This window comes from Mesoplodon bidens (genome assembly GCF_964165515.1).
Source record: "Mesoplodon bidens genome assembly, chromosome: 8".
Classification (NCBI taxonomy): Eukaryota; Metazoa; Chordata; class Mammalia; order Artiodactyla; family Ziphiidae; genus Mesoplodon; species Mesoplodon bidens.
In genome coordinates, this window is record NC_138165.1 from 98,282,354 (window position 1) to 98,301,214 (window position 18,861).

At 38.7% G+C, this 18,861-nt stretch overlaps 1 protein-coding gene across 1 annotated transcript in view; it reads right to left on the reverse strand.

Moving 5' to 3' along the window:
- FARSB (phenylalanyl-tRNA synthetase subunit beta) overlaps nt 1-18,861 on the reverse strand; it is a 65,496-nt gene that overhangs the window by 14,975 nt on the left and 31,660 nt on the right. The window contains exons 15-16 of the mRNA XM_081242461.1: nt 17,920-18,037; nt 5,217-5,372 (exon numbers count right to left, since the gene is read on the reverse strand). Of these exons, the coding sequence (XP_081098587.1) occupies nt 5,217-5,372; nt 17,920-18,037 (274 nt within the window). The remainder of the gene's footprint in view (nt 1-5,216; nt 5,373-17,919; nt 18,038-18,861) is intronic.

Sequence of the window (18,861 nt, forward strand, 5' to 3'; positions counted from 1 at the left end):
TAAATAAAAAATAGTACAAATAAACCTATTTACAAAACAGAAACAGACTCACAGACATAGAAAACAAACTTATGGTTACCAAAGGGGAAGGGGGTGAGGATAAATTGGGAGTATGGGATTAAGAGATGCATGCTGGGCTTCCCTGGTGGCGCAGTGGTTGAGAGTCCACCTGCCAATGCAGGGGACACGGGTTCGTGCCCCGGTCCGGGAAGATCCCACATGCCGCGGAGCGGCTGGGCCCGTGAGCCATGGCCGCTGAGCCTGTGCGTCTGGAGCCTGTGCTCCGCAATGGGAGAGACCACAACGGTGAGAGGCCCGCGTACCGCAAAAAAAAAAAAAAAAAAAAAAAAAAGAAGTTCAGAAACACTGTGTTACAAGACCTATCAGATGGGAAAGTGAGCTGACCAAGTCATTCAAGTGGGACCTGCCGTGGAGCACGCACTCCGACCCCGAGTACTGAAATGTCAAGTGGGTACCAAGGCACACCAAAAGCACGAGGTGGTGAGCATGAGTGGAGAGAACTTTGCCTCACACATATGAGAGTGAGGCAAGGAAATAAAACACACTAAAGAACAATACAGGGCTACGCGAATCATGATAACTGCTGAGGCTTTAATGGGCACTGTGGCCCCATGTCATCCCGCTGTGGTGATCACTGCAGATGTGTTTAATACTGCTCTTAATAAAGCCTTCAAAGAAGGTAACAAAAACTGTAGTATTTGAAAGCTTGCCTCAAACACCGAAAAGAACCAGAGAATCAGAGGATTAAGGACATTTTTTACACAGAGTAATAAGGTCAGAAGCTTAAAAACTTCCAAACCTTTTTTCTTTTCAATGTGGTGCCTTAACAGAGTAATGTCTTTGCTGATGGTAACTAAAAATGTGGAGACACTATACAGATCCCCCCTTTTCTCCAGCCTAGACTTTTGTGTAAATCAGACCATAAACGGAACCCTTTACTCCAGCAAGCTGTTCAATACATATTCTCATATATTTCCAAGCTCATGTTACACTAAAAACCAGTGTGAAGGCTGGGGAGACATCACAATTTCACCCGTACTTTTTAGCATCTGAAATCTTTCACAGGTGTCCTAAAAGAGGAAAAAGGTCATGACCTACAGGTCAAGTCAATGATCATTAGGTGATGCTGTAACAGAAGGTATCTAAATAACCTCTGTGGGTACATATGGTGCAGGATTAAATGTGCCTATTACCTACAAGGTTATTTTTCATTTCACAAAATGAATTCTGAGCAGCATGAAAATTGGAATTGTCAAAACTAAAAGTACTAAAACTTCTGTTTTTCCATCAGGAATCTTGTCTCAGGTTAAACTGACATTTTCCATAGATTTGTGAATAAACAAAACTGAAATAGTAACAAATTCAAGGGGAAAAAATACACACTCAAGTCAATGCAGCCAATCCCACACAAAGCCTACTACCTTCCCTAAGAAATTATTTTCGCCACTGATTTGCCCAGGAACCACATAACCGTTCTAAACACAAAAATGTTGCGAATTTTCCTTGCCCAGAAGTGGTTTTGAAAAGGATAAATGCATTTTAACATACATAATTTAGTTTGCAACAAACCACAAAAACAAAGAAGAAGTCTGAAAAAAAGCATATACATATGCTGTAATGATCCGATCAAATGCCACTAAAACATGATGAGTTGTTCCAAGTGCTCAAAATGCTCTACAGTCTGTTAAAAAGTTAAAGGTTCTTCTTTCTTTTTTCTACTCAACGACTGCCCTTATTCTATAAGCAGTGTGTCATTCTAGCTCACCTTGTGTTCTCAATTGCAAGGGCGCTCAGCAAATAAAAACTCTGTGAGACTAAGTGACCATGGCTTCTAATTGTGGCTGCAGTCACAGGACTTGGGAGTGCTTCTCAGAGATCCACAGGCTGCAGAGGGCTGCTGTCTGCATGAGAAGCCAGGTTACACGCCAATGTCAACAGAACTCCCTGAGATCAATGTGATGATCAATGAAATGAGTTACCAGATTTCTCTCACAGTGGACAGGGCCAAGTTTCTCAAAAGGGAATCAAGTTCTGCTCCACTCTCTACCACCAAACAAAGCAGCACAAAAGGAAGTCAGTGGTGTTCATTAGAAAGGACAGAGAGAGATTAGGTATATCTGCCAATGAACTGACATTAGCAAGACTCTGGTGAACAGACTTAGCTCAATTATAATGGCAAAGCCACCACGGACTTTTAATTATTAAAAGGTAAACCATATGCCAGAGTAATAGAAGACAACTCAGTAATCAAGAATGGCAGGAAACGGTAGCTCTTAATCTGTTTCTTCTTGGCTTTTTTGATACTCTGAAGACCTTTTCTTGAAGCAGAAAAAGCTTTATGCAAAATAACAATAAACCTGAGAAAATGATGTAGCTAAACACGCCCCAGCAACCAAATTCCTGTGTAGGGATTTACTTAGGAGATATATATATATATACATATTATATATGAATTAAATTTTAGATGAAGAACTTATACCAACCTTACTGCTGACTTATTTTGACAAGCCACTTCTTTAGGTCTTGGTTTCTTTAACCATTTTAAAAAAGGTAATCATATTTGTCATTACATAATCAAAATAGATAATTAAAATATAATATAACATTACAATATTCTACTATGAGAGCCAAAGTAAATTCAAAAGGAAACACAAAATGGCCTCTGTCCTCATACAAAATCAAACACCAGTAACAATTTGGCCTAAAAAACTGAACATAAAGACCTACAACCACATCGTAAGTGGTTACAGTTTATGAATGTATTTTCTAATTTCAAAACACACCCCCCCACACACACACACACTCCAAGCCAAAATGATAGACATCTACATAATAGGGAAATTAAGTACTAAGTATTATATTGTTTTGGTGCTAAAATATAAAAGGATTAAAATTATAATATCATAGGTTTAGAATGATGAAAATAGAACTTGAAAAAAAGATCAACACATATGAGCTGTATCCTAAAAGGTTCCGAGTGGCACAAAAGGTTCCAGGTGGAACTTTTCCAAATGCTGCATGCTGTAGCTTCTACCTTCATAAGGTTTCTTAAATCAGTCTTCTCCTTGGTATAGCCTTGGCCGACATTCAAAGTCAAGTCCTTATTCTCACTATAACACCTTTCAACCATTCTCTTCCCCTCTACTCTCCATGCCGCCCAACCTACATACTGCTGCCAGATTAATTCCTTCAAAGTACAGATCTAATTACATCACTCACTTAAGGAAAAAAAAAAAAAAAGCAGCAGCAGCTTCAATATTTTCCAGCTAATTAGCTACAACTCCTTATTTTAGCACTCAGGACTCTAAATGTAGTCCCAAGCTTCTTCCTCACCCTGTAGTCAAACCAAACTGCACTAGGCTATGTTTCCCATCATTTTTTGCCTTTGCTCTGGTGGTTTGCCTTGCTTCCCCTGTCTCCCACCTATTCCTTCGAAGGCCTATGTCACTTTCCAGAAACTCACTAATGCTTTCCCATATGCTCTTAAGAAACCGCACCATCTCCCTCTTTGGAAACTTCAAGGCACTTGCCTTAGCAGCTTACTGTGAAAGCTGGTATGCAGTGGTCATTCCCCCTGTAGGTTCCTTGACAGCAGGATCTGTGTCCTACTTATTCTGTCTTCTTGAAGCCTGTCTCATGACAGGCGAACTTAGAGGCTTCTGAGAAACATGTCTAAGGAACTTACTGAGGCAGGAGAGTCATAATATTAAGACACTGGTTTATGGCTTATAGAAACACCATTAATATAAAAGTTACATATAAAAGTATCATATCCACAACAAATTATGTTCCAATTTACCATTTCAGCTCTCTGCAACATTTCAAATAAGAAAAAAAATTATATCTCATATATATGGCACAATCTGTTTCAGGAAACAGATTTTTATTCAGCTAATCTCTATATGAAGTAAAATTTCTGAGAAAAGACTCTGTAAAGAAGGTTAAAAAAAAATGTGTCACATCAGCTTTCAGGTTGCCATTAACTTGGATGACCAGATCTTAAAGCAGAAATTCCAGAAGAGTCAACTGGTGAATGAGTAAAATGTAAAGCCACTATAAAGATAGGCAACTTGGTCTTGTGGAAAGAACACTGGGAGGCAGGCGCCCTGGGGTCCCCATGTGTGACCCAGGCCAACCCACTTAGCTTGCCTATCCTTGGCTCTTTCACTTGTCAAATCAAGGAACTGGACTTGATGACCTCTAAGACCCAGTTCCAACACTCTAAAATTCTATAAGCATCACACATATCTTTACTGAATGATTACTAATGAGAGATGTGGTAGAAAATGGTAACTCCTGCAATATTTAATCTTTCAATTTTATTAAAAAAAAAGATAACTCCACAAATCTTCAACCTAAAAAGGCCATATATTTAGGGTTATTGCATTTTCAAAGAAGTTTCCAAATTAAAAAAAAAATTGAAACAAACAACAATAAAAAACCATCCCTGAGGACTACGAAAAATAAAACTAGGGGAAAACAAAAATATGTCCCCCCAAACCTCACACCACCATAAGTACTACTAAATAACACTTTTAAAAAAGTGAACGTTCCAATAGAAATTTAAGATGCCAAAAAAAGTTATAAAATTGTCAGGTAAACAGTGGAAATAAAGTGGTAAAATGTTTCTTTCAAGTTGTCTCTGGATCTCTTGTCTAATACTGATTCAAGCTATAGGGATATGAAAAGCAAAAATTTCAGAATTCCTCAGACAACAAGAAACATTTTAGGAGTATAAATACAATTTAGCATTTTAGGAGTTTAGCATTACTCCTATATTTAGCATTTTAGGAGCATATATACAATTTAGTTAGCCTAACTTCCAATGTCTCTCTTTTTTCTTTTGCCTTAAAGGCTTCAGGCAGGAGGCTCTGAGCACAAGTCATGAGTTTTGGTTCTCTCAGCTTCCAGTTTGGATTGTGGGTTGGCCATGACTTGATGGTGCCAGTAACTAGGGGTTACCAGCACTCAGCTGGAACAAAAGTATACTGTGTGGCACTACAAGAGCTCTGAAAAGCATCTTCTCAAAATGCTGGAGGGAAAAAGGATATTTCTAGAAAATACTGACAATTCATTGATATGAAGCTCTATCTCTCACCTCCCCCCTAAATCAAAACCAAAAAAATTTATCACAAATAGGGCTTCGCCTCTTCATTATGGGATCATTGACTCTAGACTCAGTTGATCTGTCTCACCTTCTGATGCTTTGATCACATATCCTCCCTTCTTTTCACCAGGAGGCACATCAAGTAGCTGCATGATTCTGTCCAGAAGCCCATGGATTATCTCAAACCCAGGATTCTTGTTGTAATAAACAGCACAGAGATGCCTGTAGTTTCTTGCACCTACATCTGAAAAAAAATAATTGGTCACAAGGCTACACTGACCATCACTTAAGAAGCTGATTTACCCCAAAACATAAACTCAAGCAAAATCAACAAAAAAGGAAACCAATTAGAAAACGTAGAACCAATCAACCTCAGAAAGACGAGATAAGATGGTTTTTCAACCATTAAATTCCCTGAAGTGATTTACTTGGGGGAGATGAGGAAAACCCTCAATGCTGGCCCAGGAACAATAAGGCTTCATCGTGGTACGAATTGGTAAAGAATTTAGCAACATTTTTCAGAGCCTTAAAATTTCATACTCTTTTATTTACAATACTATCCAAAAGAAATAATTCTAAATACAAAAATGGATTCATGTAGAAAGATATTACTTCTACATAAAGCATTATTTCCAATAGTGAAAATTAGAAACAACCCAAATTGGGAAATGGCTACATGAAGTACAGCACACTCACTCAGCAGAATACTACGCAGCTAAAAGGCATCTTTATAAAGATTTATCATAATAGAGCTAGAATACTTACAATAGTAAACAAAACAAAAAAAGGAGGCCACAGGGCTTCCCTGGTGGCGCAGTGGTTGAGAGTCCGCCTGCCGATGCAGGGGATGCGGGTTCGTGCCCCGGTCCGGGAAGATCCCACATGCCGCAGAGCGGCTGGGCCCGTGAGCCATGGCCGCTGAGCCTGCGCATCCGGAGCCTGCGCTCCGCAACGGGAGAGGCCACAACAGGGAGAGGCCCTCATACCGCAAAAAAAAAAAAGGAGGCCACAAAGTTCAAAAAGAGTCAAAACTAAATTATATTATCTAAAGAATATACACAGGTTGGACAACTATGAAGCAAAGAAGGGAATGACTATCACAAAAGTTAGGATAGTGATTGCTCTAGGTAAAGGGAAGGTAGTTTTGATGGGGAAGGGTCTTAACTTGGATGGTTACACTAGTGTTTGTTTTATCATCTTTTTAAATTGTTTGTCATATATACATACCACAATTAAAACATGAAAAAAAAGCAATTTATGAAGAATCACAGCTATGTAAATATAACCACAAGCCAAAAAACTCCATACACAGGAAAAAGAATGTAAAGAAATATACCTGAATGTTAATAGAGGTTCTGTTTGGGCAGGAATATTTTTTTTCCCATTTTTCCTTGATTAGTATATTTTTTCTACTTTGAAAATCAGGACAAACTTATACAATGTAATATTTTAAAAAAATAATTGCAATAATCCAAGTGAACTCTAATGGGTGACTAGATAAACTGGTTCACCCATACAATGGAATACTACTCAGCAATAAGGGAGACTTGATAACTTAGATGAACCTCAAGGACATGAAGCTGAATGAAAGAAGCCAGTCTTAAAAGGCAATATAAGTGGACAATGTAAGTCCATTTATATGACATTCTGGAAAAAGCAAAAGTATACCAACAGAGAACAAGATAGTGGTCGCCCGGGGTTAGATGTGGGGGATAAAATGTGACAACGTAGGACATGTGGGTTTTGGGGGTGACAGAACTGTTCTGTATCCGCAGTGATGGTTACAAAAATTTAAAACTCACTTATTTTTAAACAGCTTTATTGGAGTATAATTGCTTTACAATGTTGTTAGTTTCTGCTGTATAACAAAGTGAATCAGCCATATGCATACATATATCCCCATATCTCCTCCCTCTTGCATCTCCCTCCCACCCTCCCTATCCCACCCCTCTAGGTGGTCACAAAGCACCGAACTGATCTCCCTGTGCTATGCGGCTACTTCCCACTAGCTGTCTATTTTACATTTGGTAGTGTATATATGTCCATGCCACTCTCTCACTTCGTCCCAGCTTACCCTTCCCCCTCCCTGGGTCCTCAAGTCCATTCTCTACATCTGCATCTTTATTCCTGTCCTGCCCCTAGGTTAGTCAGAACCATTTTTTTTTTGAGATTCCATATATATGTGTTAGCATACGGTATTTGTTTTTCTCTTTCTGACTTACTTCACTCTGTATGACAGACTCTAAATCCATCCACCTCACTACAAATAACTTAATTTCGTTTCTTTTTATGGCTGAATAATATTCCATTGTATATATGTACCACATCTTCTTTATCCATTCATCTATCGATGGACATTTAGGTTGCTTCCATGTCCTGGTTATTGTAAATAGTGCTGCAATGAACATTGTGGTACATGACTCTTTTTTGAATTATGGTTTTCTCAGGGTATATGCCCAGTAGTGGGATTGCTGGGTCATACGGTAGTTCTATTTTTAGTAAAACTCATTTTTAAAAGAAAGAAATGCATAGCATATAAAGACAGATTCAAATTCAGTGGAGGTCATTTAACTTTTTAACAGGTAGATACACTTGTGGCCCCTTAATAAATTCTGGAGGAGACCACTGCTCTACACAAACAATAAATGAATTGTTGGCTTCGTTTTGCCATTCAAATCAGGAAAAGAGAAAGAACAAACTAATGTCTATCTGGGAGAACAAACTGAAAATAAAAAGCTGCTTCATATTAGCATGTACTGAGCAAAAGTTCTTCCACAGACTTATTCCCATACTATAATTTGCACAAAATATAGAATGTCTTTTGCCTTCCAGATATCCAAATAAACAAATGAGTATTTTAAAACACTGTATTTTACTGCTAGTAATATAAAAGTTAGCCAATAAATGGGGTAAAAGGAAAGGGAAACTTAGTATCCAGAACTTAGTATCTTTCTAGCAACCTATCTGTCATCTTAATTCTCAAGACACTCATGTAAGCTAGGTTTTATTGTACCTATAAAGTGGATAGGGAAAATAAGATGGGGAAACAAAAGTTCAGAAAGGTTTTGCCCAAAGTCAAGCTAACTGCCTGGAGATAACTGTAATTAATTACACAGCTAATAAGTTACAAAACCAGGATTTGACCAGGACTGTCTAACTCTAAAATCCATGCCCTCTCTAGTATACAGCAGAAATCTCTAAATCTCTATAGGATTTAGATGAGATCTCTAAATCTCTAAAGGATTTAGATGAAAATAAACAATATAAGGGCAAGCTTATGTATGAATATATTAGCATAGTCAAAGATGTGCATTCTTGAAATGTTTTTGATATGATACACAGATGTTTTCATTTTCAGAAGTTTTCATATTTAAGAATTGTAGTCAAGCAACTGAAATAAATTATTTTAAGAAGTCAGTTAACTAAAGTTTCTAGCCATCAACAGTATTGTAACTCATGGGAAGTACATTCTGAATTAAACTTTGGAGTGAACATACATAGAGAAATAACTGTTCTTGCCATGTAACATTTCTTAGCACCCACTATGTTCAAAGCACTCCACTCTAGGTATCCCTAGAGGGTAGAGGTCAAAGCCAGCATACAGCCTGCCCAGACTAAACCCTCAACAATTATTTTCTGAATAAATGAATAAAGCCTGGAAAGGAAGCTAAGCATACACAAAAAAAATCATTAAACAAGGCCAGGACAAGACAGTGGCCACATTCTAAGTCAGCCCAAGAGCCAGCTGGTGTCGGAAAGTGAGTACTGTGCCACTGTCATTCTCCATCATTTCCATGTGCAAGAGTAAAGTAATGTGGTACCTAAAAGCTATAATCGGAGGTGTCAGAATAAAGATTAATATTAAAACCAGGCAGGCATCAAACGTCACTAAATCAACCACATGCATTAACTAAAATGAGGGGCCTGATTGCTCGGTAGGAAAACACACACACACACACACACACACACACACACACACACACTCACACACACACACACACACACACACACACTCTCTCTCTCTCTCTCTCTCTCTCTCTCTCTCTCTCTCTCTCTCTCCCTCCCTCCCTCCCTCCCTCCCTCTCTCTCTCTCTCTCTCTCTCTCCTCTCCCCCTCCTCTCCCCCCCTGCTCAACCCCTCTCCCCAACCCCCTTCCCTTGAAGGGAAAAAAATGAAATGAAACAAAACTAATTTATCCCTTTCATATTACAGACTTGCTCCTGGGTATCTCTGCCATGTGGTACCCATTTGTTGGTGTCACATGCTTCCACTTTAACACACAGACACGTATTGAAACCACTTTGTAGTCCCATTTTTGCTGTGAGAGAAGAGTCCAACAGTAATGCCATCATTCAGAGAGCTTAGCAACACAAACTGGAAGCTCTGTTTTGGTAACCTTTGCCTTGGAATACTTCTGTCCTGATCTCCAAATTATGTAAAACTTGCCGTTCTGATAAGAGGAGCAACATCTGGTTTAAAGACTTAGAATTAAAAAAAAATTAAGTGATTTTGATGATCAGAATAATGAAGTCACAATAAAAAATACAGGGCTTAAAAAAAATTATACTCCATTCAAGAAAGGTTTCAGGATGTTTACAGCACACGCATATACAATAATGAGCTATATATTTTTAAACTCAATTTTGCAGTATTTTAAGGAAAGGCCACTGACTTTTAGGGCTTTTTACTAAACCCACCATAAGAATTAGATTAAATATGTTATTTAGGTGCCCCCTCCCAGCTCCCACCACTGATTGGCTGGTTTTTCACATCTCTTCCAAGTGCTACCATTCCCTCTAGACTTGCTTCCTCACATCTTGCTAAGACATTCCCTCTGAATTAGCTGGATTGAATTAAAAGAGAAAATAAACACATACTCAGTTCCACGCAGAATTTCTCCTTGGAGAAACTGCTAGGCATAATAAAATTCCCACTTCCTAGTATTTTGCACTGAGAGACCATATTACATCACAGGAAGTTCACTGACTGCATGCCGCAAAATAAGAACTATTTAAATTTCATGTCAAAACTAGGGTTTGTTGGAAATGCCTCAGTTCTTTATAACTCAGTTAACAGACCTCTTGTGTCATGCCATCAAACAATTCTGCTTTTTAAACAGGCCTGCCAAGTATGTCAGCCTAAATTACCAGTGTCTTTCACAGACTTCAAAGTACTGCCCGGAGAGGCTGATGTAAACCACCCAGAGAAGGGGTGGCTGGCTACGATTCTGGAAGCTGAAAGAACACGCCAAGTGATTTTATAAAAGAAGAAAAAAGGAAAAAAAGTGATATGTGATGTCCCTTAGTAAATGACTACCACATACAACTCAAATTTTTCAAACAGCCTTCTGCTTAGTGTAGATTCTCTCTCACCAAAGTACCAATGATTAAAAGCAAATTAGGGGTGTTAGGCAATGTTATCGTAAGTGGCACAGAATGCAAAAGGATAAGAGTCTTCAAGAGAAGCTTTCCATCTCTATTCTCACATTCACCGAGAAGCCCAAATGAAGATGCTAGGAGAGGACTTCCCTGGTGGCACAGTGGTTAAGAATCCACCTGCCAGTGCAGGAGACATGGGTTCGAGCCCTGGTCCAGGAAGATCCCACATGCCGCGGAGCAACTAGGCCCGTGCACCACAACTACTGAGCCAGCGCTCTAGAGCCCGTGAGCCACAACTACTGAGCCTGCGTGCTGCAACTACTGAAGCCCACGTGCCTAGAGCCTGTGCTCCACAACAAGAGAAGCCACTGCAATGAGAAGCCCACACACTGCAAAGAAGAGTAGCCCCTGCTCGCCGCAACTAGAGAAAAGACTGCATGCAGCAAAAAAGACCCAACGCAGCCAAAAATAAAGTAAATAAATTTAAAAAAAGAAAAAAAAGATGCTAGGAGAAAGCCTACTGGGAAACCAACAGAGCTCCCAGGGCAATTGGTGGCTGATACTGAGCTTGAGAATAATAGCCTGGCCAAGTTCAGAAAATGAAAAAATCACCTTGATTTTTAGTCTATTCCATCTAACAAATTTCTTTAATATTGGTACCCATGAGACTAGTATAGCTTATATTACAAATTTTACTTATCTTCAGAAGAAATTCAGAGTAGGCCTAATGATTCACAAAAGCTATAAGAATCCTGTCAAGACACAGACTTTAAAAAATTAGATCTAATATGGGAGAACAGGAACCTTTACACACTCTTGGTAGGACTGCAAATTTGTAAAAAATCCTTTTTAGAAGAGAATTTGACAAGGTAGCCAAACATTTAATATGCGTACCTATGGACTGACCAATTCAATTTCTAAAAACACATATTTGTATAAGGGTACAAGGATATTCATTACAATAGACATATTTTAGCAAAAACCTGGTAACAATCTAAACAGTCGTCATAATAGTTGAGTCAATAAATTACAGTATATCCATATAATGAGATACTATGCAGCCATTAAAAAGAATGAGGTGGACAGAATGTGTTCATAGGAAAAAAGTACAGAAGACAGAAAAAGCATAATCCTATTTGTGTAAACACTAAAAAGAATTTACCTGTATCTGTGGCTATATAGAGAAATGTAAAACATACGGTTGCATATGCATAGAATGTCTGGCAACTAATTCTAAGAGTAGGATTTGGGAGAAGTTGGATATGTGTATTTTTTTTTTTAATGTGAAAACAACAGAATTACTCTTAATACATATTTGTGAAAGTTCTTAAAGATATTACAAATACATTTTCAATTTTAAAAACAAACATAATAAAACCTAAGAACAATTTTCCTTAAAACACTTCTATATTATGGCACTGAGGTAAAGACTTTTCTTCTTTTAAATAATGCTGAAAGCCAAGAAACAAATGCGAGGAAAAATCTATGACCTTCTCAATGCATGAAGGAAAAGGTTACATCCTTGTGGGTTGGCTTTTATTTCGTTAACATAAACCTGGAATGGATTTTTATCTATTAAAAAAGTACGATATTCAATGCATGACAGAGCACATTATACTCACGTTAGCAGATCTTAACTATGTGAACGAAACGTACTAAAATAACTTTCTATATTCAAAATGATGGTATTCACACAGTTACGATGCCATCACATATGTGAATGATGCTACTTCAAATACTGTTAATGTCAATGTTCCTTACACCCATATTTTTTGGATTATTAATTGGAAATTCTACATGCCAAAAATATGAAGTAGTAAAATTAAACTAATCTAGACTGATGACATAAGCTCTCTTCAGAAAGCCACATTCCACATGTGGATGTGAGATAATCTTCCATTATTTAATGGCTGCAGAATTAATGGACCATTTCTCAGAGCTGAAGTATTTTACAAGCTCATAATGAAAATGCTTTCATTGAGCTTTTTATCAAGCAAAAAATTATACAAAAAACTACGAAGACTGGGCCCCTAGAGTTTAGCAGGTTACAAAATAAGAGAGATACATGAAAGGTACAAACCGACAGCAAACAGAGGAACAAACCAAATCATAAAAGAACAGTGAATTAGCTGTTCTATGTGGCCACGGTGCCAGGAGGAGAAAAGAACAAGAATCTTAAATATACTAAAGTTAAAAAAAATTAACTTTAAATATAAAAGTTTTAAAAAAATTCTAGATTTCCATATCCAAACTAGGCAAGGTAAGAAGTAGACCTTTCAGATTTAGAAAAGTTTCAGGGAGAATGAGAAATTTTAGCAACTATTTAAGCAGCAATTTGGGGGACAGAGGAAAGGTGGCTTGTTCCAGGGCTGCAGCAACGCTCTGGAGACGCAGGAACAACCTGAGCAATACAATAATTATTAAAAACCAGCAGTTTTAAAATTATTAAAATGCAGTAGTTAAAACTAAGGGGCAGTATGATTATCGGGGTTCTCCACCGATAAATGTCAAACTGACAACTGGATGACTGTATCATGCTAAATTTAAAACACCCTATATACTTGCCTTATGAAGCCAAAGTAAGTCTTCCTTCTTAGGCTATCATTCCTTTTAAACTCAGATTCAACCCCATGATGCACTTTCTCCTGCCATTTTTGTGAGCTTTTAGGCATCCTGGCAGCTTCAGTGACCATTGTGGAATAAACTGTGATGGCAGAATTCAATCTGCGTTTAATAAGAAGCCAGAAGGCTGGACTTTGCAAAATATAGTTGCATTTCTGGGCATGAAGATTAGAAATTCACAACTGCTCCTCTGAAGTAATTTTTACTATTTTGTTGATAGTTTCTCCTGCACACTGAAAAGACAAACATAACAACTGAAACCAACCAGTTACTCACACAGCAGCCCGATTTGATAGCTTCTGTACAGCCTCTACTGGACTTCCCCGCTATAACGAAGCTGAAAATTTACCCCACAGCAGAGTCTGCATTCAACTTCTCGTTCCAAAGACACTGCCACTCTGCCCAACAAAAGGGATAAACCAGCTTTGTCCCTCGAGTCATGACTAATGTTTTAAAATGTTGCAGCAACTTCAGATCTTACAATTCAATAAATGCAGTGACTGGCTCAGCCTCTAAGAACAGGACTGTGTCTGGCTCAGAGTGGAAATCCTCATACTTGAGGAGGGTGCCTCAGTCCCTCACCGGGCAGCCTGACAGCCTCATGACATGGATGGCCAGATAGAAAGTCCACATTAGCTTAAGAAACTGTCCGATAAGGTCAAGCACAAAAACACGGGCTAGGAGACTTTTGTCTACTCTTACAGGAACGCAAGTCAGACAGAATTTGTGGAAGGCATATTGAAATCCAATACAGATTCCTCTTCCATTTCCATTTTGGAAGATACACTTGCCTACACAAAACCATGAGGCTGAGAGTGTTGGGTTTTCCTTCATGTTACGAAACAAGTTAGTGGCAGCTGTCACTCCCTTCTCTGTGCTGTACACTCCCTTGGCAACATTTGCTCTCATGTTCCAAGCAGCCCCTGGCAAAGAAAAGGAACTAAAAGATACTTCCTCCCAGTACAACAAATGAGACTGTCTTGCCATACATTTCCACCCCTTTTAAAACCAGCAGTTCGAGTACTGCCCTCACTAGTGAAAATTTGGGACATTTTCATAGTCCCTAAAAAACTGCTCTGTCATTTCACTTTTGATGGTCTAGATTTTTTTTTTCTTCAAAATTGTTTCATTATCTAGGAGGAAATGGCTACTGTAAATCCAACAGAAAAATGGTTCCTGGTTTGAGAGACGGTAAAAACATATACGCTCAATTCACTGAAAAGAAGTGGGTGATGAATTGCTCAAAAAACATTCCTGGACTTCCCTGGTGGCGCAGTGGTTAAGAATCCGCCTGCCAATGCAGGGGACACGGGTTCGAGCCCTGGTCCGGGAAGATCCCACATGCCGCAGAGCAACTAAGCCCGTGCACCACAACTACTGAGCCTGCGTGCCACGACTACTGAAGCCCGTGCGCCTAGAGCCCACGCTCCGCAACGAGAAGCTACCACAATGAGAAGCCCGCGCACAACGAAGAATAGCCCCCACTTGCCACAACCAGAGAAAGCCCACGCACAGCAACGAAGACCCAACACAGCCAAAATAAAAAATAAATTAAAAAAAAAAAACCCAACACTCCTACTTTCTTAAGTAAATTCCCACATTAGTATGTTTTGGTTTTCTTTTCCTAAAAAAAAAAAAAAAAAAAAATAGTGCACAACAGAAGAAAAACCAATTAAGTTCAAAGTTAGGATAGAAATGAGCCCCAAGTGCCTTAGCAAGGTGATATTAACCCTTTAATGGCCAGCAAAGGTTTTTCAATTAATTCTCAAAGAAAATTTCCAGAGACCAAGAAGCTAGGTATTGGGCCTTAGGGATTGCTAATATGCTGATAGTCAGAGCAAACACCAAACGGTGCTTATTACGTGGCTGGAACTTTTCAAAATACATTTAATTTTTACAAGTCTACTGAAATAAGTGCTATCATTATTCCCACTGTACAGATGAGGAAACTGAGGCACCAAGAAATTAAATAAATTGTCCAAAGTTAAGCAGCTGGTAAATGGCAGAACCATGACTCAAACGCAGGCGCTCTGGCCGCAGAGTCGCTCATGGAACCGCGGTGCTGGGCTGCCTCTCCTGCAGAGTCCTCTCTGTACACCAGATGACAGGCAGGGAGACCACAGGTCCATATTTAGAATAATCCATCAGAAAAGCTTCTTCTGTTATGAAATAAAATCCAGGCCTACCTAAACAGGAAACACATTCCACGTAAACTAAAGCAAACCTATGTTTTCAAGATGGTAGACTTACTAAGTGCATCTACCTGCTCTTACTCAAGTCCCGTTGATATGACAGAAAATTTTAAAGAAAAACAATAAACTATGATGGTGTAAGACAACAGGCAAAAGTATTATCAGTTAAAAATGGATTGATGGGGAAAACAGAGCAGAATAATCACAACTAAAATCAGGTATAAAAGAGGTTTGCTACAGAGATAAGAACTACTCTTCCTGATGAAACAAAGTGTAGCAGAAAGACAAATCTTTGAATTAAAAAGTATATGGATGGGGTTTCTGGAACTATCACTAGGGTGATTTGTTAAATGATGGCCTATAGCACTTGTATTTAAGAATAGCTCTCTTGGGCTTCCCTGGTGGCACAGTGGTTGAGAGTCCGCCTGCCGATGCAGGGGACACGGGTTCGTGCCCCGGTCAGGGAAGATCCCACATACCACGGAGCGGCTGGGCCCGCGAGCCATGGCCGCTGAGCCTGCGTGTCTGGAGCCTGTGCCCCGCAATGGGAGAGGCCACAACAGTGAGAGGCCCGTGTACCGGAAAAAAAAAAAAAAAAAGAATAGCTCTCTTTCAACCTCAATCATGGGCCTTCCCAAGAAACACAGAGGAAAAGAAAACCAGCAAAGGCACCTCTCCCCAGGACTGCAATACAGTAAAGTGGTGTTCCATGCCTACAGCGAAACCTTCCCTGGGGCAACTGTGGGGACCGCAGCTCGTGCCTCACCCTCACCGTCCAGGCTCTGAGCTGCCTGCTTGTGAGCATGCCCGGCCCTGCAGGGAGCCTTTGCAATTAGGGAAGAGTCCTATTGCTGAAACAGTATTACAGAACTTTTGAGGAAATCTCGAGTAATTAACCTAATCCTATATTTAGAAATATGAAAGGATCACCAAGGATCAAAACAACATAAAACTCAAAGAACTAGGCTGAAAGGTAACAAGTCAAAGTTAATAGAAAAACCTGACATTGGAATTACAACGAATTCTCAGTTATCTATACCAATGGATGATTTGAGGTATAAGAACCCTCAAAACTATTTGCAGCTGGCACTGAAAATGTTTTCTGATTTCTATTACAGCAGATTTATCACCCAAGGAAAATTCTACATAGAACTTTTATTCTCTAAGGATATAAGCACTGAGACCAAAATTCTGGCCCTAGCTCTAAGTCCCTTATTTTATGCAGCCTTGAGCAAATTACCACTTTTCTGTCTTAATTTTGCAGTATATTAAATGGGGACAATATTTTGTCCCATTTGCCTCCAAGAGATGTTTTAACAATCAAAAAAGAAAAAGTACCTTAAAAAATTTTGGGGGGGAAGCAAAAAGCAGCATACAAATGCAAGGTGACACGACACTGTTAACTGAAGACAGGCTGCATACTGGGAGCACATGGAATCCAGCCTAGGCTGAAAGGTTTGCAATGGACAGTCCACAGGGTACCTTTATAGAATCTATTTCCTAAGACAGGCCGATTTACAGTCAATAGTTCTTGGCTACTTTCTAGTAGTTAGAATGACGCCATGTTGTCCTCTTCAGGAGAAACTGAGGAAAAGGCCCCCTCTTTTGTCAACTGATTCAAAAGAACACATTCTGAATTCTGCAGAGTCTGGAGTAAGACTGAATAAATACTGCTAGGACTTCAACTGTTAAATCCAGGGAATCAAAGAAATACTGCCAGTAATTTAGTCATTTGAGGGCACTGCTCACCAAGAGATACCACAGATGCAGCTCGAACAGTCATTCGGACTTACATAAGTTGAAGACATGGAAAAGTTTGAACGAGACAGGCTTTCTTGGCAATCAGGTTTAAGGACTTACTAAATACGTAATGTATTAAATAACAGCTACATTCCAAATATTAGACAAAGCAACTTGCTGTACTAACTAGTCCAGACCATCCTCAAAAGAAGCAAAAAATGGTAAAACACATTTACAATCACTGGTACAACAGTAGTATGAACAATCATTGTTAAACTAGAATAGTAAGGTATCAAGTACGTCAAAATGATATGCATATAAATCACATGACATAAGAAAAAAAGAAATACTCCATAGTGCTTTTCAAGTTGAGGTTTTAATAGGGTTCTTCATAAATATTATTAAATTCTCTGTTAAAATTTGCTTTCCATTAAAAGTAAGAGATATTGCAATCAAATATCTGGCCCTTGCTTGGACTGATTCACATAAATCAGTCATGAAAATTAAACTTATGAAATAATTGGGAAAATTCAAACACTAGCTGGATATTTGATGATAAGATATAATAATGGCATTGGATTATTAAAAAAAATAGTGGTCGCCCTTACCTTTCATAAATACAAACTAAAGTGTTTGTTGATAAAATGATGTGATGTCTAAGACTTATACTAAACAAATACGAGGAAGTGGGTTGGAGTACAGATGAAAGAAGTCTGGCCATGTGTGAGTTGATAACTCTTGAAGGTGGGTGCTGGAATCACAGGAGTAATTACATTATTTCCTCTAGTTTTATATACCGTTGAAGTTTTCATAATAAAAAATGCTTTAAGTATACAAATCAAAGGTGACTCATTCTTACCTCTGCTAGAATCTTTTATTACAATGTCAGAGATTTCAAACAGTTTCAGAGGAAGGGGCATCTTCCGATTCGCAGCTATGGTCTTTAGGAGGCCAGGAAGCAGGGTAGTGCGTGCCACCTACAGGAGAAGACATGAAATTGCACTGACCAAATAGGAACCAGACATACTTGGTTAATCATGGTCTCACAGGAAGACACTTTTGGAAAATGCAATGCCTAAACATCCAAGTCATTTTTAATTTTTAATTCCAGTACTTCATATCCTGTTTCATTTCACAAAGTAATTGAAGTAAATTACAAGAAATACAAATATTTAAACAGTTTTAACATGAATCAACCAAATTTTAAAAAACTAGGACCAGGGAAAAAATGTAAATGCAATTAAAATACCAGGACAATGAGAAAAACAGAACACAAATACGTAGGCACTAAAAAACCACATAGCTGCTATGGGCAGTTTTCAGCTTAGTAGCCAAAACAAATAAGAAAACGTATAGTTATTTCATTCTTAATATTCATAAGAAATACAAATACACATTCCAATTCTTAAAAAAAAAAAAGGGCAAAACTTCCCCTGCTTTTGTCTGTGAAATAAATTTCTCATTCTAAGCTGTATGAGATATGTTAGCTTTCAACACATCATGTTACCAGAAGGGTTTTATGAGCGACGGTATTACATCTGCAGTCAGACTCCAACACCATTATCTTTTGCCCAGACTCTGCATGAGCTTCCTAGGATGATTTCTCTGCTTCTACTTTGCCACCTTATGATCTATTATTCTGCCCACAGAGTGACCCTTTAATACCTAAATCAGATCATGGAACTCTCCTGCTCAAAAACGTCCAATGGACTTCCATCAGATTTTGAATAAAACCCATGCCCTACATGGGGCTTTATGTGAATCTGGCCCTAGCCCCCTCTCCAACCCCGACGCCCGCTAC